The sequence below is a fragment of the Lupinus angustifolius genome, chromosome LG19, assembly GCF_001865875.1.
Source record: "Lupinus angustifolius cultivar Tanjil chromosome LG19, LupAngTanjil_v1.0, whole genome shotgun sequence".
Lineage (NCBI taxonomy): Eukaryota > Viridiplantae > Streptophyta > Magnoliopsida > Fabales > Fabaceae > Lupinus > Lupinus angustifolius.
The window spans coordinates 11,917,181-11,943,275 of NC_032027.1; the positions used below are offsets into that span (position 1 = coordinate 11,917,181).

Below are 26,095 nucleotides of genomic sequence, written 5' to 3' on the forward strand. Positions count from 1 at the left end.
AATACAAAATATTAATTATATATGAAATAAACCAGTCCAACTAGACGGTTTAACTGTTTAAACTGGTTAAACCTAATACAATATCTCTTCCAATTTGATATCTGACTCGAGTTTCACATAATTGGTTATAAGTATATTATAACATATTTTATTTAAATTTTAATAGAATTACACAAAAATTTCTTTAAGTTCACTATTACATATTTTAGGTAACCTATTATTTAATTATGGACTCACTATTTTTCAATGGTGAAGCAATTTTTTCACATGGTGAAGTATCAAGGAGGGTGTTGTGATTAGGGGCGTAAGTGGTTCCAGTTTAAACCACGAAACTGATAGAACCAAACTGAATCAAATTGTAAAACGTGGTTCGGTTTGGTTATATCTTTAAGGAATCATTTATGTTTGTTTCGATTTATGGTTTTACAAATTTAGGAAATGTTGGAACCAAACCCAACCACATATTAAATAAATAGATACTAAAGAATGATATTTTATTGTTGTTTAAATTCTTCAACGAATTTTGTAGCTTAAAGTATTATTTTTTGTGAATTGTAGTATTATATATGTTATTAAATTGTTTTTATGTTAGTATTATTTATGTTATTACTTATAAATTATTTCCTAGTGTCTTTTTTAATGATTTGCAACATATCTTCCAACTTTTGTGGTATTGAGTTTAAAACTAATATATACCATATATTATTATACATGTATTGTTATATGTGTTACTAATTATGAATTGTAAGGTTACATACGTAACTATTATGTATTTCACTAATTGATATATATGTTACTAATCGTGAATTATATTGCTATATATATGTTACGAATTGATATATATGTATGTTGTGAATTATATTATTATATTTGTGGTAATTCATTTTTTCTCCATAACTTACATAATTGTTACATATGTTACTAACAAAAAATTATGAGTTTCAATTTTTTTACTCATCTATAAATGACACATAACTTTTTTAAATAATAGTAGTAATGTTTTTTCTTTTATGGACAAACAATATCTCGTGTACTACATTTTAAACTTTCAATTAATGCAAGATTTTTTATACAAAAATATGAATTTTTTGTGGAACTGAATCAAACCACTCAAGAGTAGTTTGGTTCGGTTCAGTTCCTATAGTTAAATTTGTGGTTAATTGAGCAAAACCGAACCATGTATTTGTATTCAGTTCGGCCATGAAAATGCACCAAAAACCGAACATAATCGAACTTTTATAGTTGTCATGACTTTCAAAACAAGTACTATTGTTTTGATATTGGTGATCTTTTTTCTATCACTTATTTCAATGTAAAAAGAATGTATACACTCAAAGTGTATGAGTTTTATATACTGAGTTGATTACTTACTATTCATTTTTAACTATCACTGATTTTTTAAGAAAAATAATACAAATGATTAATGAATAATATATCAATTGTGTATAAGTTTTTACACTGATATTGCATAAATATTACACTCTATTTGTATTTCAAATACAATATATAAAGAGATTTCATATTTACTATGACAGTCTCAATCTCTTCTACATTCAATTTTATTATATCTTTGTCAATTAAATGAATACCAACTTCTTATTATAATAACTATTGTCCATTAGGATAGGAGATTTACATATAAATTTTTTATTATGGTAAGACTATAATGCCATATTATGAGTTCAATTTTCAATAACCATCCTATAAAATTATGAAAATTACATTAGTTAATGTAAGAGTTTTAAACACTATAAATCTATTATTTATCATTAATTTTATTTTTAATCATTATTGATTTTTTCATAAAAGTAATACAAATGAATTTTGGATAATATTTTTACTATGTATTAATCTTTACACTCAAGATGATAATAATCATACTTTTTCTTAAATGGAAGGACATATTAATTATTCATCTCATTCCCATTAATTTTAGGCTTACATTAATCTTGAATGTGAATAATTTTTTTTATTACATCCACTAGTATATTTAAATAATACTTCTAGTTGAAGTTTGTTTGTTACTACTAAAGATATCTTCGATTTTATGAGTAAGAAATTAATTTATTTTGTGTATATTTATTCATTTCAACAAGTGACACTTCTAACAATTGAATATATTTTGATCTTTTTGATGATCTCGGGGTCTTACATCTCCTCATCAGTAGACCAATACATTTCAAAAGTTTCTTCTTAATTGTTTACAGTACATTATAAATTAATTGGAAAAATCTATAAAAACATCATAAACTTTGTGTTTTTTTTAAGTAGTTAGCATGAACTATTTTTCCATCCTAATTATCCCTTAAAAATTTTATTTATTGTTGAAATTCATCCATACGTAAAGATATTTATTAAATCAATAAGGGTGACACATTATGTGATACATTATATTGAAAATCAAACTATTACATTGTTATTATTTTATTATATATATATCAATATTAATATATTAACTATTTTTAAGCCTCAATTTTACTAATGATATTCTTAAACAAATATATATTTTAATAGTGGTTTCCTCCGCTGACTAACATGTAGTCACTATTATTGTAAGTGTATCACAACAATTTCATTATTGGCCTAATAATAATTAACAATATATTTATATATAAATTAATTTCAACGATTGTTAAAATTTAAGGTATACTTGAAGAAAAATTAATTCATAATGATTAGTAGCAAATAAAAACATTTACAAGAGTTTTATGCATTTTCCCTAAATTAATTAGTAAATAACTAAACAAATGAGAAATAAATATTATATACTTATTTAATCATTTAAAAATTTCAATTACTTCACTAATTAGTTCTTGAAAAAAGTGCAAGAATTTTATACATTATTAATAAATTATTTATCATTCATTTGTATTAATTATTATTAAATCTTAAAAAAATAATACAAATAAATGATTGATAATATATTGAATGTGTCTAAACTAATAGTTGTAAATATTACACTGAAAACTAATAAAATTAGCTTTTTTTTTTAAGGTTTGTAGCAGCATGAACGGTTATAAACAACTTTTTAGCTGTGTTCATATGTATAAGCAAGGTTTTTGAGTTACTTAGTTTCAGTGGCACACAATCTTACAATACTAGACGGTTACTGCTGCAAGTTACATGCTTGAGTGCTCAGACATGCATGCTAGTTTTACGGATCAGCAGACCTTTATATGTAAAGACAAAACCACAACCGTTCTTCTCTCATCTCACCCCCACACCATTCTCATTTCCCTTTCTCATCTTTATCTCTTCTTTCTCATTACCCCACTTTCTTCCTCTCTATATATACACCCCTTTCATTTTCATTTCTCATTCTAACCATGGAACTCAAACTCATCACATCTTTTATTCTTCCTTTCATAGATCTATTTCTAACCAATTTCTCCATCATCTGAAAACCTTTTAAATTTTATACCTTTTCTATTTCTCTCTGTAGAAAAAATACCAAAAACAAAAACCTAAAATGTCTTCTATTCTTGCAGATCTATCATTTAGAATGTACTCTGAACCGGACCGGTTCAAGATTGACCACTTCGACCGGCTCCCAGACCCTCTCATCTTATTGGTTTTCAATAAGGTCGGTGATGTTAAAGCGTTAGGACGATGCTGCGTCGTTTCGCGTCGATTTCACTCGCTAGTTTCTCAGGTTGATAACGTCATCGTTCGCGTTGATTGCGTCATCTCTGATGATGATTCCAATTCTTCCGATTCATCAGCTGATAAAGCTAACGGAGCCTTTTCGACTCTCTTTCGATTGGTCTTCGGAGGAATCGTGAAACCGCTTCAAGCTTTGGGGCAGTTGTTGGGACCAAATAGGACAGCTTTGGTTTCTGGATCTTCCTCGGCTTTGCCGTCGTCGCTCGCTGTTGGGGCCAGCCAGGAAGATGGCGGAGCCGATCAGGGTGGAGTGACTCATCACTCCCCGACTCAGGTTTTGAAGAATTTCTGTGAGATTCGGCTGCTCCGGATCGAACTCCCGAGCGGGGAATTGGGGATTGAGGATGGGGTTTTGTTGAAATGGAGAGCTGATTTTGGATCAACATTGGATAATTGTGTAATTCTAGGTGCTTCTTCGGTGATTCAGCCGAAAACTGGGAATGCTGGTGATGACGATAACTACAATGGTGATGATGTTGATGATAATGGTAGCATCCCTGATTCGTTTTATACGAATGGAGGTCTCAAACTTCGCGTTGTTTGGACCATAAGCTCACTAATTGCGGCTTCGGCGCGCCATTATTTGTTGCAGCCCATAATTTCGGAGCATAAGACTTTGGAGAATTTGGTTTTGACAGATGCTGATGGGCAAGGAGTGTTGCACATGAATAGTGATCAGCTTGAGGAGCTGAGGGTGAAGCCGCTATCGGCTTCTTTGGCGTCGAAGAGAACTCTTGTCCCTGCCCTTAACATGAGGCTTTGGTATGCAGCCCATTTGGAGTTGCCAGATGGGGTTGTTTTGAAAGGCGCTACACTCGTCGCGATTAGGCCAACGGAGCAATCACCGAAGAAGGAACCCTCTGATGTTTCTTGGGTTTCAACTGCTTTTGAGGAGCCCTATAGGACTGCTGCTAGAATGCTGGTTAAGAGGAGAACTTACTGCCTCGAAATGAACTCTTTCTGAATGATGCTTTCTTTTCGGATCTAAAGGTAGTTCTTTTATTATTGTCTTGGTCCAAATTTGTTTTTCTGTTTTGCAATTCAAGTCATTGTATGATTGGATTTTGAAACAAGTTGAAATTTGAATAAGTTTGTTAATAATGATGATCATGGATTGTTGCCATTTGAAAGATAACTTCAAATTGAGAACATTGTTTATGTGTGTTTGCCAGGTAAGGTAACTTAATCTTTCTGAGTCTCGTTGTTCAAATGTGTCTTTCTATGGGAAGTTCTTATCTTTGGATCTGATTTTCTTGTCTCTTTATTGAAGAGCTCTTAGTTGTCATATGTTAAATTGCTTTATTTAGCCAAATTGACAAATGTGTATTATATTATGTGTGTATCTGCTAATTGTTTTAGATTTTAGAAGTGCTTGAGTGGGGAAACACTACTTGTGCAATCTTATTTAGATCAATGACAATAAATTTTATATGGAATGACTTTCGCCTTATACTTCACTTCCTACTTCTCAGCTAGCTTTGCTCGGATTTGATCAGGTCTTGACGGGATTGCATAGAATTTTCATGACAATTCTTTAGGTCTAAATGTCTAATGTTGTTATTGTTTCCTTATTTGTCTTGTTAGACCCTTGTGATCTAGCATTACATTATTGTTCTTTCTTATGAAGGTTTACAGCTACGGCTCTTATTTATTTGTTTGGAATGAAAATTTCAGGGAATGTGGAATCGTTTGACAAATGAAGGGGTAGGTGGTTAAGAGTTCCTGAGAATGAATCACAAAACAATAGTTTTCTTGGCGTGTACATGAAGTAAAAGAAGAAGCTCCTGAATTATAGCTCTCTCTGGCTTCAGAAACTGCAGCCTAAACTTGAGTAGTAGTTACTAAAGTATATTTTGCCTGAACTGAAATTAAATGCATCTGCTGGTGTTTATTTCAAGTCAATGCTTGTAATATTGCACTCACCAGCAATTAGGTTGGTCTTGTAAGAACTTTGAGTTTGTAGTTATCTACCGTTTTCAGTTTTTCCTATGTGAATATTCTAGGTATCAGTTTGGTTTGCCCCTGATATAATTTTCTAAAGTTAAATGAGCAATATGCTTTTCATCTGTAATTTAAAAACTTCTGGATGAGTCGATCATATAATAGTTGTTCCTGCATTTTCTCTTTTTCCCACTTCAACTGCTTACTATAGAATAAGGTCAAGGAGTAGGGTTATTACTACTTGATCTATATAGATATTACATTATTTCATAAAACACCTATGTAGACAATCGACAGTCAACGTAAAACTTGAATCATTAACGATGGCTGTGACACAACATGTATAACGGATATACTAGGGGAGTGAATGCTAAGGGTAATTTGCTAGCTCAGTAGTTGATGTTGCTGGTTGTTAGTTTATATCGTGTCAAAACTTGAAGCAATGCTTCCTTTAATATTGTTGTGGATGGTCCCCCATGGATAGGTAGTGGACTTTAATACAGACAACATGGCTAGTATGATAGTAGCTAGAAATGAAATTACTACATATTTGCTCTTATTAATGCAAAATTGTATAACTGGATCTATCTAAGAGGGTGTTAAGACTTAAGAGAGAACAATGTTAATCATTTGGGTGACAATTTTATTTGATAGGAGTTTGTTTCATTTCATTATTTAACATCTATATTTATGCTCATATATATACAATATATGTTCTTAGCCATGAAGATATGACACTAGCAATTGCTGAGAAACAATTATAGTAGAGTCCAGGGTGCTGTCAAGTAATTATGAGAAAAATGTCTAGCTGTCGTTATCTCCACTAATTTTGGAAAATTTTGTTGCTAACTCAATTTCACAGTTCACCAACTAGTAAAATTGAAAACCAACACCGACCTAATGTTGATGAGTAATTTGGTAATAGGAAAAAGAGAGAAACTTAAATGGAATTTGGTAATAGGGAAGGATTTTGTTGGATAATGTGTAATTGTTTATAGGAAAAGGAAGTGTTGGAAAAGAGAGTTTTGCTCACCTTAACTCAAATTAGACTGAGTTCAATGTGATTTTCCAAATGTGCACATTACCCTCCCCCTTCTAATAATTCATTGCTTAGGAAATTCTTTGTTGTACCCTAAACTTAGTTTGACTTATATTTTCTAAAACCTCATGCTTCCTACCAATTGGGGTAAATATTTTCTAATGAGATTGATTTGTGTAAATGAATTATAACTAAACTAACAAATTTTGCTTTTTTTTTTCCAAAACATTTTTCTCCTCCTAACCACTATGGTTGATTATTACTTTTATTTCTTGCCTTTTAAGGAAGAATACATCGAGGATCAGTTAGATATGATAAAGAGCGAGATAAGAACATGATAGAATATGAGCAAGATAATCTCTTATATTGTTTGGTGTTTGTACATCAGATAATAATGACAGATATAGTTATCAGGATTGTTATGATGCAGGGTTGTGGTGAAAAAAAACTATATTATCTCTGTTTATTTGTAAACCAGTTCCCAATATGATGGAAAATATATTGAGTGAATAAGATAAGAATAACTTATTATATATTAAATAACAACAGGATAAAAACAACTATGATGTCATGCCTCTCCTATCCACCAAACAAGCCTAATAGAATTAGTGCCTATACTACACATTGATAAAATGTCATTTTCAAAACATGCACAATGATCACACTACAACTAATAGTCAATATATAGTTATGCTAAAAAGATTTGCTTGAAGGTTTAAAAATTAAAAGTAGAGTAATAAAAAGGGCATTTGAAGGCAAGTTTGGTTCATTACAAGCAAAGTCGCTCTCAATATCAGAACAAGGCATTGTGAACATAGATTGAACAATATATAAAGAGAACATAAAGGAGGATGAGCTTATTTTGAGGCCTGAAATACTCCACAAGTTGAGTCTTGTTTTGTAAATTGAATTAGTCATTGTCTACCAGACAAGTTTCTGATTCATTACATTGTGGATAGAATGTATGAGGAGGAGGTGGGTCATAGATATTACCTATGTTTGGTCAATTTGATAGGTATTTAGCCAATGGCGTTTTCTTTCTTTTAATTATATCTAGATTGTGAGTGTTTGTAGATGAACCAAACAAGCTCAAATTGTTAATTGACTTAACTGCAAAGTCCAAAATTCTAACATATAGTGCCGCAAATGACCTCCCCAGTTTTTTTGTGCATTTTAAAAATGTTCGTGTTATTTCAGATGTTGCACTAATTATTATTTTTTAGTTTAATGGTGTGTGGAACCACATCTTCGGTATAATTTATGTCACTTTATATGTCATATGATTAGTCAGAAAAATACATAGTAATTAAATTTTAATTTAAATATATTTTTTCAACCAATCACAAACTCATGCCGCATGAATTGACACTATTGTGAACAACAGATGTGCACTCGCACTAAGTGTGTAAATCATTTTTTACATAAATAATAAATGATGTCACCCCATTCACATTTCTTACATTATCTATAATTAATTTATATTACTTATATTTAAAATAAGTGTAAAACATATGTACTGACAATGTAAAGATTTATACACATTCACTCTATCATCCGCCATTCATTGAATTATCTTTTTTGACAAGTCAACAATAGTTAAATATCAATGATGGATGATACAATGACCGTGTACAAAACTCATATACTGTCAGTCAATATAACTTTTTCTCTTAAAAAATATTAACTATGGATGATAGTGACAGTATAAAAATGTTCTCCATTGTCATTATATACATCATTTTCTCTATATATATTATTATGTCGCTTACAGATATTGAACTTTTAATCTTTTAGTCGTTTTAGAAATCAAATAGACTTTATACCACTAGAACCAACACCGTATTAGTATATATATATATACAGAGAGAGGGGTGCTTTAACATTTATTTTTAGCAAAGCCACTATTTAATTATTAAGTTATTTTTATGTTAGCATTTAGTTTCCTAATTTTTTGTTTCAAATAAATCTTACTACTTTTTTGACATCATAAAAGAAACTTTGGGTTGATCACAGTTGAAAATAGGGGTAAGTAGGACTCGCCCTATCTGCTAATTTGGTATGGTCCGATCATGATCGGACTTAAATAAGGTCAGGTTTTATCGGGTTTAGGTTCGGATTCCGATTTAATAATTAGTTTCAGTCAATATTTAAGGTCAGTAGGGACTAAACATGACTCGATCCGATCCATGACCACTTACTCATTATGTTTGTATGTGTTTCTACTCATTGAGAAGACTTTATTTAAAATGAATATAAATTATATTTAGTCATGTTTAGGATCAGGTTTGGTTTAAAGAATGATCAAATCAATATTTATGGTCGGGTTAACTTTAGATCTAAATACAGTCAATATTCAAAAAAATAATTTAACTAACATTTAGGGTTAGGTAAAAAAACTTGTCTCATGCTCACCCTAGTTGAAAAAGTACACTAATTACACTTCAGAAAAAACTATCCATCTTTCTTCCTGAATGTGAAGTCCTAGATCAAGAAAGTTATGACCATCAGCTGCCACAAACTACCACATCGCGATCAAGCCTCACCGGTGTCACCCATTCCTCTTGACCAACCACCACTATGCTTCACGACGGTCCACGCCATAGCCATGACTGTGACAAACCCTTAGGTTTTGTTTGAGAGTTATAAAGGAAAGGGAATGAGAAAAATCAAAGGGTTAGGAAGAGGGAGGAAGAGAAGAGAAAAGGAAGAAAATCCCACCTTGTTTGAGAGTAAAAAATTTAGAAGAGGGAGAGTAAACTAATGATAATCTAAGAATAACTTTTTTCCTTTAAAAATGTAATTAACAATGATAAATAGACAATAATATATAATATTACTAAAAATATTTAGTTATTTTGACATTTTATCTTTAAATAACCCCAAACTAGGGGACTTAAAAAATAGACACAATGAGGGTTATCTTCTTCAGGCACTAAAATCATGATATATGTTATATTTAATCATTTTCCATAAAAATAATTCAAAAATTAAAATAATAATAAACGTGTTGTACTTGTATTACCAAAAGAGATAATTTATGCCAAACTATTTTGTTCTCATTAGTTTTTTTTAATCAGAGTGATAGTATACCTTGTTATACCAAAATAAAATAAAGATTCAATTGTTTGATGTCTAAAACAAAAGCAAAAAAAGAAAAACTTGCATTGAATGATAATAAAAAAACTTAAGAGATCATTATAGTGTTTGTTTATAGTTTTTCTTCACATTTGTATTTTTTAGGAAGTACCGACAAGAATTCAACAACTACAACCAGAAAACTGAAAAGAAATCTCGCTCTGAAAAAATAAATCTAATTTCTATAATGAATATATTATTTAGAATTAAAATTTGATATATTAATTGTTCAGAACATAAAACAAACCTAAATATTTCTAAAAACTCAGAAAACTTTTTGTTTTATCGAGATAGTAATTTTTGCCAAGATAAAGGAAATTGTAGGTTTAAGTGGTGAAATTTTCTGCAATCCACTATTTTTATATCTAGTATAAATTTAAAATAGAGACTTTCTTTTAAAAAATCATCACTTTTGTTTGATTGATTATTAGCCTACTGCTTAAGTTAAGTTTCATAGCTAACAGAAATTTAAGGCGTAACAGTTGTGTTGATAGGGCAAGGGTGCTTTGTAGAGTCTTTTTTGTTCATTATCAATAATTCATAAAAGGTAGCTATTTTATTAGATAATTAGAATCTTGGCCTCATGATATAAGATTTGTCAGATTTTTAGGATGACCAAAAGGTAAGAGTTTGATTCCTAGGAATGACATTTATTGGGATGGCCAACCATAAACTTCTAAAATGATTAATTCTTTACCTAAAAGGGTAATGAAATATCATTGGTAGTAACAAAAAAAGATAATTAGTTGTTTGTGCCTCTAACTTTATTGATTTGTCACATGAGAGGTACCTTATCTTAGTATACTTACAATCCACGTGAAAATAGGTCTGGATTTTGTGGCTCAAACACTATTATATAGCTAAGCTTGCATGCACACTGCAAGAAACAACTCTTCTTTCTCAATCATACTTCATATCATTCCCCATCTTTTGACTTTAGATTATTCCTTTGTTTTTCATTACACATATATTGGTGGCTTTATATATAATTAGGAGCCAGATCTCATATTATAATTGAACATGTGGCCTTCTATTTTGTTATACCTTATATTATTGTTTATTTATGCAAGATTGTTGAAGTTATTATTTTTTTTTGAAGTTATTTGTTATCTTTCATTTATTTATTTTCATCTTACGCACAATTTTTTATTAACTCTCTCGCCTAAAGATTTATGCACAAAAAAACTTCTCAGTTTTCAACCGAAACTCACAATCCTAGTATCATTAATTTTAAAATGAAGAGTCTATAAAATCTATCTATTACTTTTCTTAAATTGTATCATTGAAAATGGTTTTTAAAAATAAAGCTAACAGAAATAAAAATTATAAGATTAATTTGGAAAATAATAGCTTAACTTAAATGATCTAATTGAAAAAACTTATAAATAGAAAATAATTTAGATCGGGGTAAATCTAATAATTTTATTTTTGTCATATAAATAAAATATAAAAAAATCCATGCATGAGCAGGTGCATCCGATTGGGGGAATAATATAGAAAACTGCAAATGGTGAGCAAGCCCCCACATGCTAATATTTATGGGTGTAGAGCTTTTTCTTATTACTAAGAGTATCTATTCACAGGCTTTATTTGATGGACAAGGATCCCCGTCCTAAAAAAACTATGCCCCTTGTCCCTAACTAATCATATTTTCTAAAATAATATAAATATTAATTTATGTTTTTTATAAAAACAAATTCCAATAAAATAATCAATTTTGATTGGTTTGGTACACTATTGGGGACACCAATGTGTACAGGTGATCCTCTTTCTTATTTGATAGTATGGTTTTAGAGTGGAAGAGAGAGAAAAATGACTTTGGAAAACTTCTTTCTTGTTTAAGAGTTTTTTTGGTACTATCAGGAATATCCACTTACCTTAAGCTTTATTTGAGAGTGTGATTTTGGAGGGGAATTGAAGGAAAAAAATGACTTTTCCTCTTATTTCGAAGTTGGATGAAGGAGAGAGAAAAGTTTTGGAGGGTTTCTCAAGCTCACTAACACCCTCAATGTATCTATTTATTTTTATAGTTCTGTCAATTTGAGGTTTTTCTCGAGACAAAATGTCAAAACACCTAAATATTTTTAATAAAATTATATAATTATATGTTATTGTCCATTTCTCATTATTAATTATATTTCTAAATAAAATATAAAAAATCTTCTTACATTTTATCTTCCATCATATCTAAATTTCATACTCCTAAATAAGGAGATTGCCTTCTTTTCCCAGTCTCTTCCTCTTACTTCCTAACGAACTAATTTTTTTCAAGATATGTGATTAATCCTTTCAACAAGTGTCCCTCCCTTGTTGGGAGGGACAACACGAGTTTGAGGCATAGAAGGAATCATATCTAATAATTATATTTGGCCTTATTACAAGAATTCTTTGAGATGAAATGTTAAAGGTGAAAAACATTAAGAAAGATTTTCAAAGAATTGAAATGATTCTTTCTATTGAATAAGTACCATCTTTTGTAACATTTGCAGAAGGATTGAAGACCGGACATGACAACATTTTTGTGGTTTTAGTTGAAGTTCTTGTTTGCTGTTGATATGAACTTTTTCCTTTTATCTTTAGGGTGAGAAGAAATCAATTACTCTTAAAGCTTAAATTATTAGGTGAGATCTTGAGAATGAAGCAATTAGATATTTATTTCTAGTACACTTTTTGTGTGATTAAAGTCTGAATTATTGTTGATTTCATTAGCACGTCCATCACAAGGTCAAGGTGGTTAACTGTTCCTTTAAATAAGGGACTCTTAACCATTCATTCTTTTCATATCATAGAATGATGCATCATGCATGCATGAACATTCATGTCTATGTTATAGAAGATCCTAATGGAATTGATTTAATTAGCATATGCTAAGATTTCTTACAATATCTACATTAACTTCTTTAAAAAGATGATATTTAAGTTGGCAATGAAAAGTTGCACGTATCTCTAGCTTTATAATCTAAAGTTGCTATGATAAGTCATTTTCATGTGAAAATTGCTTTGACTAGCATAGCAACAAATTAAAGGGTCCACGAATTCAGCTGAAGTTTATGCCACGAATTTTCCTTTTTCGCATCCTTTAAGGAAAGTCTTTATATATATTTTGATTTCCCTTTCTTTCATCCACCCACAAAGTCAATAGAGAGTGTGGCTCAATGGGTGAAAAATCTATAATCAAGAAAGAAACACTTCCAATAATTAGAGATTGTAACTTTTTAACACATGCATAAATTAAGAATGTTGTTATGTTAGGAATTCACCATTTTTTTTGCTAAGCTAAATCTATTAGAAACAGGGGTGCTAACCCAATATAATGAAAATCAATTAGTGATCTTCTTTTTGGAATACATATTTATACAATGAGTAGGAACATTACACCAATTCGCAAATATTAAGGAAGAAATGCCTATTTTAGCTAAAATCCAGCTTCAAGTTTTAGCTTGAATCGAATCTAAAATATGAGTATAACTCACCTCCTTATTGGAAAAGATGAGATTATCCCTCATAGTCCAGATAGACCACATCACATCAAACCAAATCATTCTCCAAAACTTTGGCCCTTTTGAATTTCTACTAATAGCATTATGCAGATTCAACGATTCAATAGTTGAATTAGGTTTGGGCTCCGCAACTTGAAGCCAAGCGTACACCCTTTCAAAAAAGAAGAAACGAACACAATTAATGAACAAATGATCAATGGATTCTTCATGATTGTTAGAGATTGCATACTTTCTATCCTCAATCGAAGGTATAACATTCATCTTGAATAACTCAACCCTCATCGGAAGTCTTCCTCGAATGAGTTTCCACACAAAACAACAAACTTTAGAAGGAACACAATTTAACCAATACATTGTTAGAGAATACCTAATGGCAATAAGGTCTCATCGAACTGAATAAGGTAAGTCGATTTTATAGAGTAGATACCAGAAGACTCCGCACTCCAGTACCATTTATCAATACTGTTCCTCTTGCACGAGTGATTCTAAAGGACAACAAGCAAGTCTCTGAACCACCCATTTGGGGTTTCAGAGTCTCTCTACAACAACAATATAACCATAATCATAACGGCATTTATCATATTTTCCCATAAATTTGCGCAATTGTAATAACAACGACATTGTAAACTTTAACCACAGGCCAACCATTATTTAAAATATTGTGTTTGATATTATAAGATTTTTAGGTTATAATATGATGTATGAAATGTTTTTACTATTCCTTCTTAAGTTTATCATTTCAAAATTTTCAATATTCTAGGTTCCCCTTTTACTGGCTAAGGTGGTGATGAAATTGCAATTGCACAAGGTATGAGGAAACCAACTCGGTAGGGTTAATTTTGAGTAGTTCATGTCCTCTTGATATTGAATTAATTTTTAGTTAAAAAAATTGATGATCAACAAATGAGGTGAAATAATGGATACAAGAAATGGAGAAAAATGCTAAATTGAAGGATTTATTTGGGAGAAGATGAGAATAAAAAATGGAAAAGAACGAAATAATAAAAAAAAATCAATGTCTTGGAAGAATGTGACGGGCAATAGGACATGTATAAACGTAGAAAAGCTTTCTTACGCATTTTTTGATGAAAAATCTATGCATGATATAATACTATATCTTATAGTTTGAACAGAAATTTAATCTCATAACACAATGGTGTGTTTACAAAATAGTAACAATTTGCAAAAAAATAACCACATAAAGGGACTAAGCAAATTTTATATTCTTTGTTTAGCAAGAATTGTCTAATTAATATTTCCCTTTTCAATTCTCCTAACAAACAATAGACACAATTTCAAAATAATTGCACAAAGCAAAAATATAACTCCAAAAAGCTTCTTTAACATTTCTCCAAAATACAATAATTTGAACACATAAATCACTAAATATCCAAATACTCAATGTAATTGAATCCTCAGTTTTCAAGAAGGTAAGCTTGGGACACAAGTTGCTGCTTCTACCATAGGCCACCAAAGAGAACTCCTATAAATAACTAACATTAGTTAGTGATCAATCCTAACATGCTTATGAAAATGAGAAAAAGTATCATAAAAATGTTTGAGTGTAATATCTATGTATCGATAGTGTAAAGATTTATACACATTCAATATATTATTCATCATTCATTTATATTACTTTTATTTAAGAGTTAATTACAATTGCAAATGAATGGTGAATGATATAGTGATAGTGTAAAAAACTCTTATACTCTCGGTATATGCATTTTTTCTCAAAATGTTTTTGGCATTATAAATGAGAATAAATAAATCATAATGTCTTCAATGAGGGTATAATTCTACACTGCAATAATTTATTTCAATTAAGCAAAAACAATAACTAGTACATGCATTCAATAAAGGTATATATAATAACATGAATGATGATTTAAATCTGTTATCCAACATTCATGCCTAAAGATAAAATTTCAGTTAATGCTTATATTAATACACAATGGTTGCAGCTCTTAGATCATAATGAAACCATGAAAGCAAGAATATTTGGTGACTGCATGTCTGCATGCACAATATTTTGTTTACACTAAACTCAGAATGTGTGCAGGTGAAGGAATTTAACTTTAATATGTGCGGTTAAACATATAAATATATGCTACATCTAGCCATAGGTTCTGTACGATTAATGCTCGCAGATTAGGATCACAAAAAAAGGTAGGACAGGTTGAAATTCTAAAATTAAAAGAACCATAATTAACAACCTTCTTACTATAATAAGCTTTTCATCAAAGTCAACTTAACTTTTCAACACTTAACATCAACATTAATTTACACCTTCAACAAGAATAGGATTCTCACAACACAAAGTAAATATAATTTGAAAAGGAGGAGGTTGATAATATCATGCAAGTGTCAACAAGAATAGAATTGTTGGATGTAAAACATGACCTGAATAGCCCAGTCTCCCCCTATTACAAGTAAGTCCCTCACTACCTATTTCATTATCTCGAGAATGATTTAAATATCTATTGATTACTCCCTTCATTGCCAATTTATTTCCCATGTTAACCCGTAACTTAGTATTAGAGTCAAAACTGAATTTCATTTCGATTGTCATGGAACCTTAGATTGAATTGGCTACTTCATCTTTGTTGTATTGGGAATTTAAGCATCACCGATATATTGCATCTAGTTCAGTACTATAATTTATTTATTTTTAGGTTCATACAAAAGTTTTTTGATGAATATATATCTCAACATTCATGAATTTATAGTTTCTAGGAGTTACACTTTTCTGTTTAAGTCTAGTGTATCACAATTATTACATGTAGCATGAGGTATCTAATGCATCTAAAAATACTTTTATACTAGTGTATTTGCAAGCAAACAAAGAGAGGCAAATGAGAGAAAAACCAAGAACTCAAATTAGGTAAGTTTCTAAGAGAGTTTGAGTATCCTCTTTATTTTCTTCAAATTAGTATCAAGAGTAGATATGTTATTTTTTTTAATGTCTTACTCTTTTGTAGCAATTCCAAAAGTCACAAAAAGGTAATTCTTGACTCCAATGATGCATCCACACCTAAGGATGAGTAGGTTAAATTACATCAACTTGCTCTTGATATCGTTCATGAGACTTTGAAAGATGTGTTATTTGAGAAGTTTCTTGAGTAACAAAGGCAAAAGAAGCTTGGAATATTTATACAGCAGTTTTTTCTTCAACTGACAAAGAGCAAGAGCATGCTAGTTCAAAAGCAGGAGAACTGTTGGTTATATTCCAGTGTGAAGTTTCATATTAGATATGAGGGGATGAGTGAGATTCTTTTAAATCAAAAAAACTCATAGAACCATTGCCTTAAGGTTTTGATTCAAGAAATGATATCTCACTTGTAGTTCTTCACTCTTCCCATGCACGATAACGATGAAACTCTATGCCATCCCTGGTGGTTGGACACTATATGATTGCGGACAGGTCCAACAAGTTGTATCAAAACTAATGGTTCAGCTAGGATATGGTGGACTTGAGGAGGAACGGACCATTAAGTATGTGGTATCCACACTTTAGTAGAGATTGTTGGTATATTCATATATAAAGTCTCACATAGGATATGAGGGAATGAGTGAGATAGTTTATAAATGAAAAAAATTCATAAAACCATTGTCTTAAGATTTTGGTTCAAGACGTGATAATGTCTCATCACTTGTATTTCCATACCCAAAACCTATAGGACTGGTGAAGAACATGATGAATCATGTGAAAGTGAATTTTAGTGGTAGTTCTAAGGGTGAGACATGTGAAAGTGTTGTTTCTTCAATCTAAAGGAGTTATTGTATTCAAAGGACAACTGTGTCCTTGTTCCCTTCACTAAATCCTAATGACAATCATTTGCCAATTTATAAAGAAAAGATTTAAGCAATTGAAAAGAATGAAACATAACAACTTTCTACTCTTCCTATTGGATAAAAGACCATTGGTCAAAACCAATATGAAAAGTTGAAGTGCTCCAAATGAAAATTTGAAAATCTCTATCCGTCCACCTTTATTGTGGATTAAAATTGTCAAAGTTTGATGAAGTGCATCATAAAGCTTGATTGGAATCACCAAAAAGGATCAAGTTTTATGAAGTATCAAAATTTTATACTTCATGCATTTAATTTACTTATTACTCAGTTTATTTAATATCTTTTGATGTTTTAATTTTTTGATATTTTTCAAAAAAAATTGATGTTTTACAAATAAAAAACACATGTATACTCTAATCATAGCCTTATTTACTACTCTTTTTCATGCTTTATTTCTCCATTTATCTTTAGTGTAGTTTCCAATGAGGTTTAAATAGAATTATTATAATCCAATTATATCAAATTTTTAAATCATTAAGAATTTTTTAAACTATTAACATTAAACATCAAAAGAAATCAAATGGATAAAGTATTCAAGTATTTTTAGGTTCAAAACATTTTTTCTATGCTTATATATATAATATACTATAGTTTTTAGGAGATGTAGTTTCAATGCCTAACATTTATCTATTCCATCTAGCCATATTAAGACTTGATCGTTTTTGTTTATTTTCAAAGCATGTGTTTGTCTATTGTATACATGCAACATAAGGTGACTAGTATTTCTAATGGGGTTTGCTGTGGTTGCAAGGGTTGTGTTTTGGTGAAGGACATTGGCTGTGGAGGAATGGAAGGTGTTGAAAAAATGAAGGTTGGAAATGTTGAGGAGATGGTGGATTAGGTATACTGTGTTTATGATGGATTTTGATTTGCATGACTTTGTGTGTTATAGGTCATTAAATTTAACCATAAATGTATTTTAAATACAAATCAATATTTCCGTTGCATGATGCACCTTTCATATGAAATGTAAGAAATCTACACTTTCCATTTATTTTCTTTTGAGTCTCCCTATTCTACATCAATTGGCCTAGAATTCTCTTATGGAAAACTCAGGTTTTGCAAATTTGAACATTGCTTTAGTTCAGTTGCCAGTCCTGTTAAAATAGTTGATCCTTTGTTAATCGGTTAGTTAATTTGGTTAGGGTAGTTAGTGTTTTATTCCCTTTATATAGATAATTCAATGTAACTTTGGAATTAATTCAATTCAATAACATTTTCTCATTCTTTCTTGTTCATCAAAAATCTCTCTTATTCATGCCTAATCAATACATTTTATGCCTACTACCATTTTAACAACTCCTGAACCCTTTTCTTTCGGCAATAATCAATACATTTTCTACCATAATTCAGTCACTGGCTTCTAACAACACAAAGTTATTGCAAACTTCTTAAATGTCTCATAGTTAACAATAATTAATGCTTTTCAACATTGAATTTCTTCATTTATTGAAAACCTATAACTCTTAAATCCTGCCACCTAGGCATGCCTCACATACTTGAGGTCGGAGAGAGGTACATATTAAAGTCAGCGTCAAACAACACACTAGACTCTGGCCCAGAACCCTCGACCTGACTCATGGCCTTTGGTGCATTTGGCCTAGGCACTTGGCGCAGGAACATGCGCGATGGCATGAGTCAATTGGCGCATGTGCATAGGTATAGTCCAGTCACTTGGCACACTATGCCACGATAACACACAGTCAGGCACGAGACAAGAGACTTGACACGAGGCATCACACATGCTTGCACGAGACTTGGGACAAACTTGGCACATCATGGCGCACACATTGGTGTATCATGGCACGCACATTGGCGCATCATGGTAGGCACGGGCATGACCAGGAACTTGACTGGGCATTGGCCTGGGGCATTAGCATGAGTCATTTTGGTTGGCTTAGCTATTTGTATTGGGGCAAATATTAGGAATTGTTTTGGATATTTCTAGAAGAGTGAGGACCCACTTACTCCAAGTCTCCAAGAATAAGTTTTTTCTCCTCATCCTAGCAAATATTAGGAATTGTTTAGAGATATCGAATGGTTTAAATCTAGTCACTAATTCAAACTATTGAATTTCCCTATAATTAATGATTAGGATGTGAAGTAAATTTAAAAAACTTACTCTTGGAGGTAGATCCCTCCTCTTTCTACAGTGTGTGTTTTTTCAAAAGTTAGTTATGATTGTTATTAGGGGTTTATTCTCAAGTTGTTAATAGGTAGGTTGCTTCTTAATAGGTTTTTGGAGCTCCAATACACGTTGTATTAGTAGGACTTCTATGCTCCTTAATCATTCAATGAGAATGTGTATTATTCAGCCATCAAATCGTTTGAGGTACAGGTTTAAGATTAACAAAAAAGTTACGTTAGAATAGAAAAGTAAGTGCATAAATATTTTATTTACATAAATTTTCATTTTCTTGACGAAAAAAAATATCCTTTAAGATTTCATACAGCCGATAATAACAACCCTTTAAGATTTGAAAAAAAAAGTATTTAGCTTATCAGGTATATTAATTTACTACTATGTTACTATACAACTGTTTTTAAGACTGAAAGGCACAAGCTAAGCAATCTAAATTATATACATTTGTATTAAATTTATATAATATTTGACTAATTTGTCAAATATTTACTTATTTAGCGATAAAAAGAATCATTAACATTGAGTTGATTTATTAGAGAGACATATAAATATGAATAGATCAAATCTATCTAAAAGACAGTTAAAAAAATTGAGGTGGTGATATTAATATAACCCGACTTTGTAAATTTGACGCAGTTTACTTGCTATATATATTAGTATAGAATATTTTTACCTTATATTTGTATCCAAGAAGGACCAATATAGTTGGTAAATGACTAATTTCTTTAAACATAATGTCATGAATTCAAACTTATACTTTAATAATTTAATAATTTGTACACCTCAAAATAGATTAATCTAAGGACACCCTTGGTGTACACAAAAACAAGGAATATTTATATTTTTATATGATAATTAATAACTTCGATCAAGGTTATACCTTGTTAAAAATTAAATTTAAAAGTACAAGTTATTGTTCTATAGATCTGAAATGCATAATGTATATATTTAAATAGAGGTTATAAGTTTTTTTTTATATTTTTAGACAGATTTATGAGGCTCCTTAAAGTGCACCTCTAAAATATCCACATTCTTTCCTTTCTACCCTTCCACTTAAACTAAACTTATTACTTATTCAACTTTGATCTAAGTTTCAAACAACCTCACCTAAAATCCGAGTGACTCTTGTGATATAGTGCATAGAAATCTACTTGTTAATCCTTATCCGGATGGATCCTCTCAGTATTGGAGAGTTTAATATTGGACCCAGATCTAATATATGGCACAAAAAATAATTTGATGCTGCAAATATTTTTATTATTTTAGGACCCATATGATTTTTATTTTCTCTCTATCGCAATCTATTACCGGAGAGTTTAATACCAAATAGTCTAGGACTAGAAGAGAGGAACCCTACATATTCCTATCCTATTTTGAATCCGTTTATTCATATGCCTGAAGAGTCTAGTTCTACCTGAGTGAATGGACCTTTCACCATATGCAAAAGCCCCCATATATGGTGTGGTTAGTTATCCTACCTAGCCAACTAACTGTGATTATATTGTCCCTATCAGAACCAGACAATGAGCCGAATAGAATTAATGTCACATGCATGTGTGGTGCAACTTTGAGGATTATAATGAATTGGGATTGTTAAAGCTGTTTTAGACTATAGTTTTTGCATAAAGTGATTGATTAACAATGTGCCTAGCATGACCAACACATTATATGTGCCATAAAGAAGGTTACACATGGCATTTATGGACTCATTTGATGCTAGAAATAAGGGGAACCAAGGAGAGAACAAAGGAGGAGACAAGGCAGTGGAAAACACTATTCACACCAATCCATGCAAGGATCAACAGAAAAGACAAGAAAACAGACAGCATCTTATAAAACTATGTTTAGTGGCCAACTTGTTTATGGTTACCAAGAAAGCAAGTAGTTCATGGTATTGCACACAACACTTAAATCCAAGAACATTGTCTTTCAATTTTGTTTAAATAGGTTTTTTAACCATTTTTTTTTAAGTTATGAGGGAATGGAAAAACAAAATAAATATGCAAAATAATGCATTTTCAATTCCTAAAATACACACCTAATCAAATAGTTTTATCTTATGTCTTGCTAAATTGTTTGGAGCCGGTTCTAAGAGTGAAGAAGAGCTAGTTTATATGAGAAAATTGGATACATTAATTGTTGATGTGCTAAATACTGGCTTTGTTAATATCAAGCCTTAAATGAAAAATTAAAAAATGTATCTATATATTGAGAAACTAAATCTATTACCCCTTGTTTTTTTAATGTATATAGTCAATGGTAACCCTCATCCAATTGAATGAGGAAGGAGCTAATTTCTTTCGAGTGTGTGACTGTCTCTCACAATATTCTGTGGTATTGGACTCTCAAGTATTCGAGAGGATTCAATTTTCTCAATAAGTGTCGCTCTCAATAATCAAACTTTTGATATTTTAACTTATTTGGAGATTTAGTATGGTCTTATACACTAGACTAATATTTTATTGATATTTTAATGTATCATCTTTTAATATAAAACTACCTTTGTTTTTTTCATTGCAATCTTCCATCCTCAGAACTCAACATGATTTTCAATATAAACATTTTTTGAAATCAAATATATTTTATTGCACATAGAAACTAGAACAATCCTTTTATTACAAAATTACTTTTTAGTTCATTAACTAGTCCTTTTATCTTAGGCACCATTTGACATCTATTTATGTTCCCCTACTGTACCAAAAACAAAGCATGTCAATGTGAAAGAAAAATATGTTCATCAAATTAAAGACACAAACAATAATGCAAGAAAGAAAAAATGAGAAGCCTATGTAAGAATTCTCAAATGTAATGAATGAAAAAGACCATAGAAAACATAATATAAAAAGATGAAAGGATTTTATTTGTCTTACCAAGAAAGAAGAACTCTTCAGTTCTTAGCTTTTCCCTTCTGTTCTGAATGCTGAGTTCCATCTCCATAGCAGAGTTGCAAGCTTCCATCAAACAAAGGTGAGAATTGAAGTTGTTGATGATGGTTACTACCAGTATCCATGGTTGATGCAGCAGAAGCTGAATGAGCAGAAGAACCTCCTATGAAGAAAGGTAGATTATTGTTTGATCCATCTATAGGTGAAGAAAACCTCTGCATAGGATGCATAAGATGAGGTTGAGAATTGGACTGAAGGGTCCCCCTATTATAACCAGCAAGGGTTGGAGAGATTGTGAAGTTGAGATTTTCACTTGGCTGAGAACAAGGTATGAAATTATGGTCAGGAATGAAAGAGAAATGTTGAAGCTGAACTGAATGGTTTTCATCACTAAATGGTGAAAGTGAAACATTTCTTGAAGAGGATGATGGCCCTACCATAAGGGTATTATTGTTGAAGTAGTCCATAACCATAGGTGACCATTGTTTTGCCTTGTTGAATAGATTACACTCATCACTAGCATTAGCACTTGTAGTAGTAGGAACATTACCAAACCCACCAGTGAGAAGTTCAGTGAAAGAAGCAGTTTGACTCACATTGTGATGATGATTTGTAATGTGATGAGATGACTCATATTCTTTCTCTTTATCCTTTGTTCCTCCTTCCCTTGCTTTGACACAAATCTCAGGCCTTGATAAAGATAAGCCAGAACCTTTGCTTGTCTCAGAAGTGCTGCTACAAGCAGATTTGGACAAAGAAAGTTTCTGGTTTTGGTTTTGGTGATAGTTGTTTGTGTCTACATCTACTTCATCAAAACTAGGCCTTTTCTCATCACTTGGTTGATTAGGGGTATCAGGGAAAGTTGTGTTAAGAGAAGGAAGTTCTGAAATAGAATCTGAAGCAGCATTGATTAACCACTCAACAGCTTTACTAGGTTGCTCAAAACCAAGTCTATCTTGAAGGTCATAGAACTGAATTGCTGTGGTCACAGAAAGCCTAACTCTTCTGTCTCTTAACCCTTTTGAAGTCATAACCTTGCTGTGCCTATCTTTTCCACCAGATGCTCTAGATACCCTTACAATTCTTGAAGAATTGTTCCAATTGCTACCACTGTTGAAATGGTTTGTGCTTCCATCATTTCCACAACCACCAACTCTTCTTTTATCTTCTTCTTCATTCCCTCTTGTGGAACCTAACTTGTTTGAGCCATTTCCAATTCTTGGAAACTTACATGCCTGTGCTTGAATCTCATCATCTTTGTCCATATCAAAATCATGCCTTTTTTTTAACACAAGAAGCTCCAATCTACAGAACCCATTTTAGCTTCTTTTTTAATGTTGAAACATGAAGTAGAGAGAGAGAAAAGTAAAGAGGGTAGGGTGATAAAAAAGGCTTCTTTTTTTATATGTGGCTCTGTGTTTTTTGCATTGATGATGATAATTCAGAGAGTACTTTGGCTTTGGCTGTGTAGTGATAAAAGGCCTTTTTTTACTGCATGAAATATCACAGTCTAAGTCAGAAGGACCTTGTTAAAAGAGTTAACAGCCTTTTTTTGAAGTTGCAAAACGTTTTCAAAAACAAATATAAACACTCATGAACCTTCACCCTCACCTTACTTCCTGCAAACCAAAAGCAACATAACATACACAACACCACCCCCATATTTAATTATTATTTACCAAAACAGCAACCAAACTTTTATCCTAGGTGAAATCGATTATATGAGTCAAACAATATTATAATGTTCTATGATAAATCATATTCATTAATAAAGTATTGAGTTTCAAGTCTTTTTTTATTATTTCTCCTATTATTTTTTTTGGTTTTATTTTTCTTCTTGAAATTGAACCCAAATTATTATTTATAAGATGACAAAAAAAAGAGGAAGTTATTTTCAGAAAATACTCAGACTCAATTATTACACAGCAGATAAGATCTGACTCTGATTATTATGTATAGTTAGCAGTAGCAACTTTATTAAAAGTAAAAACCTAAGTCTTAAATTAAAAACTTCAAACTTTAAGAAAAGGTAAAATTGCTTGGAGACTAGTTGCTATTAATGTTATGTACCTTTTATCTTAGCCTTTGTGCTTTGTTTTTAAGCTAAAAGCACAAAATTTTGCAGATGAGTAGCTTATCTTACCCAAGTCTCTTTAATCTTGTGATTGAATGTAGAGCTTTTTCCTACCATTGAATAGTACTGTACACATTATGAAAACCTCATTAATTATAAGTCACATAACAAGAAGGTTCATTATGGCATAGTACTTTGCACTTTGCAAATTATAATTACCATCCTTTAATATTAGACCAATATACCTTAATTTGATGATCAATTATTCTTGAATATAATGGTGAAACAATTTCAAGCTTCTTTACTTTGAACTTAACCATTGAAGTCTAAAAAGGAAAAGGAAATAAACCTATTGTTGATTACAAAATTGCAGTGTCAGTGATTTCTTCCCACAGCTCATAGATCTGTGTACCTGGAGTTCCATTAATGAGACAAAACTAAAAAGGAAAATACAAAATCAGAACCTTGCAAATTTCAACTCAATAAAGGACATTATTACATTTTCAGATCAGTTATTAATTTTTGCCAACAAATAAAAAAAAACTCCATCAAATTGAAATAAAATCCTAATAAGAAACATAAAATAGTAAGAGCAACCACAATGCGAAACAACATCTTCATTCTTATTTGTGTCTCACACATTATTTTATAATTTATTTCAATTCCACATAAATAAAAGCAATATTTATTTTTTCTCATAATGACAAACATTATTTTTATTTTTATTTGAGTTTCATAACCTACTTCATTCTTAACCAAAAATCAACCTTTTCATTATCTATGATTATTCTTATTTCTCTCACATGGTTCTTATTTAAGAACAGAATTCATAAAATAAAAATGTAAATAGTGAAAAACCAAAGTAATAATATTTCTATGTAGTGTTATTTAATAATGGTTGAATTTTCAAATGGTCTTGCTTGCTTCTTAAGTGTAACTTGAAATGCAAAACATGGATATCAGAAATTGTAAATAATAAGTTGAGATCTTTTGAGTCTCCCTCCATCTAAAACAAAACAACCTTAACCTCAAATCCAACTACCAAATCTTATAAGAAACATGTTTTTAACCGAATTTGGAGTTTGATTCACACTTACAGTTGATTTTCTCTTATGGTGGCTGTGTGATACTAATCTTTATTAGAAAGAAAGAGAAAAGTACAAGAGAGGGTGAAGTTCAAGGGGTTATAATGCTATATATGAAGTTAAGGGGTAAAGAGATTGTTCCTTGTTCCTACAATCACCAGCATTATCGTTTTATGTGTCTCCATTCCTTCACATTTTTTGGCCCTCCTTTCTCTCTATTTTGCTCCTTTACCTTACCCCTATTCATTATTATATGATTCATTCATGCATAAGGTTAATTACACCACACTTGTTTTTGTTTTATCCCTTCCAAATAAGGCCACGAAAGAGGAGTAGGAAAATTATTAGTTTGTGTTGGATCATTCTATCATTCATGATTTCCATCAATACCAATGCAACATACAATAGCAATTAATCTAACATAAAATTGGCCTTTAACTAAAGATTATTCAAATAAGCAAGGGTGAGGTATCTAATCCCTTGTTTATTGGGTGACTTATTCCAGTGTGAAAAGGTGTGGGGGTGTCTTTCTTACTATAAGTTGAGGTATCCCAATAATGTTAAGGGTTAAGGGTCTCTTAATTTTAGGGTGAGGTATCCTTAAGTATGAAAGTGAGATAACCTTTAGCATAATACTTTAAGACATTCTTATCTAGAGTATTTGAGGTCCCCAACAAACATTGATGTATCCTAGTAGTTTTCTAGACTCTTGATTTTATCAAGTTTTGGAGATCCTAATATTAGTACAACAAAACCCTAGGTGCACTAATTGGGGGAC

General features: G+C 31.0%; 2 protein-coding genes across 8 annotated transcripts; one reads left to right on the forward strand and one right to left on the reverse strand.

Annotated features, from left to right (window-relative positions):
- LOC109334742 (F-box protein At5g46170-like) lies at positions 3,053 to 5,776 on the forward strand. The gene is made up of 2 exons (XM_019570664.1): positions 3,053 to 4,653; positions 5,338 to 5,776. The coding sequence occupies exon 1, from the start codon at positions 3,470 to 3,472 to the stop codon at positions 4,625 to 4,627; it is 1,158 nt and encodes a 385-aa protein (XP_019426209.1). The 5' UTR covers positions 3,053 to 3,469; the 3' UTR covers positions 4,628 to 4,653; positions 5,338 to 5,776.
- On the reverse strand, positions 14,527 to 23,605 carry LOC109333568 (transcription factor TCP24-like). Of its 7 annotated transcripts, XM_019569068.1 has the most exons (4): positions 22,680 to 23,605; positions 22,618 to 22,649; positions 22,144 to 22,581; positions 14,527 to 14,761 (listed from the first exon to the last, which is right to left on the reverse strand). In XM_019569068.1, exons 1-3 carry the CDS (start codon positions 23,421 to 23,423, stop codon positions 22,161 to 22,163), a joined length of 1,197 nt encoding a protein of 398 aa, XP_019424613.1. In that variant the 5' UTR covers positions 23,424 to 23,605; the 3' UTR covers positions 14,527 to 14,761; positions 22,144 to 22,160. The 7 variants fall into 7 exon arrangements, with proteins under 7 accessions (XP_019424613.1, XP_019424610.1, XP_019424611.1 ...); XM_019569065.1 differs by having other exon boundaries at positions 22,144 to 22,649; positions 22,680 to 23,604; XM_019569066.1 differs by having other exon boundaries at positions 22,618 to 23,604.

Excerpts from the sequence above, each read along its gene's own strand:
- LOC109334742 (XM_019570664.1), top strand. The coding sequence starts at position 3,470 with ATGTCTTCTATTCTTGCAGATCTATCATTTAGAATGTACTCTGAACCG.
- LOC109333568 (XM_019569064.1), bottom strand. The coding sequence starts at position 23,423 with ATGGACAAAGATGATGAGATTCAAGCACAGGCATGTAAGTTTCCAAGA.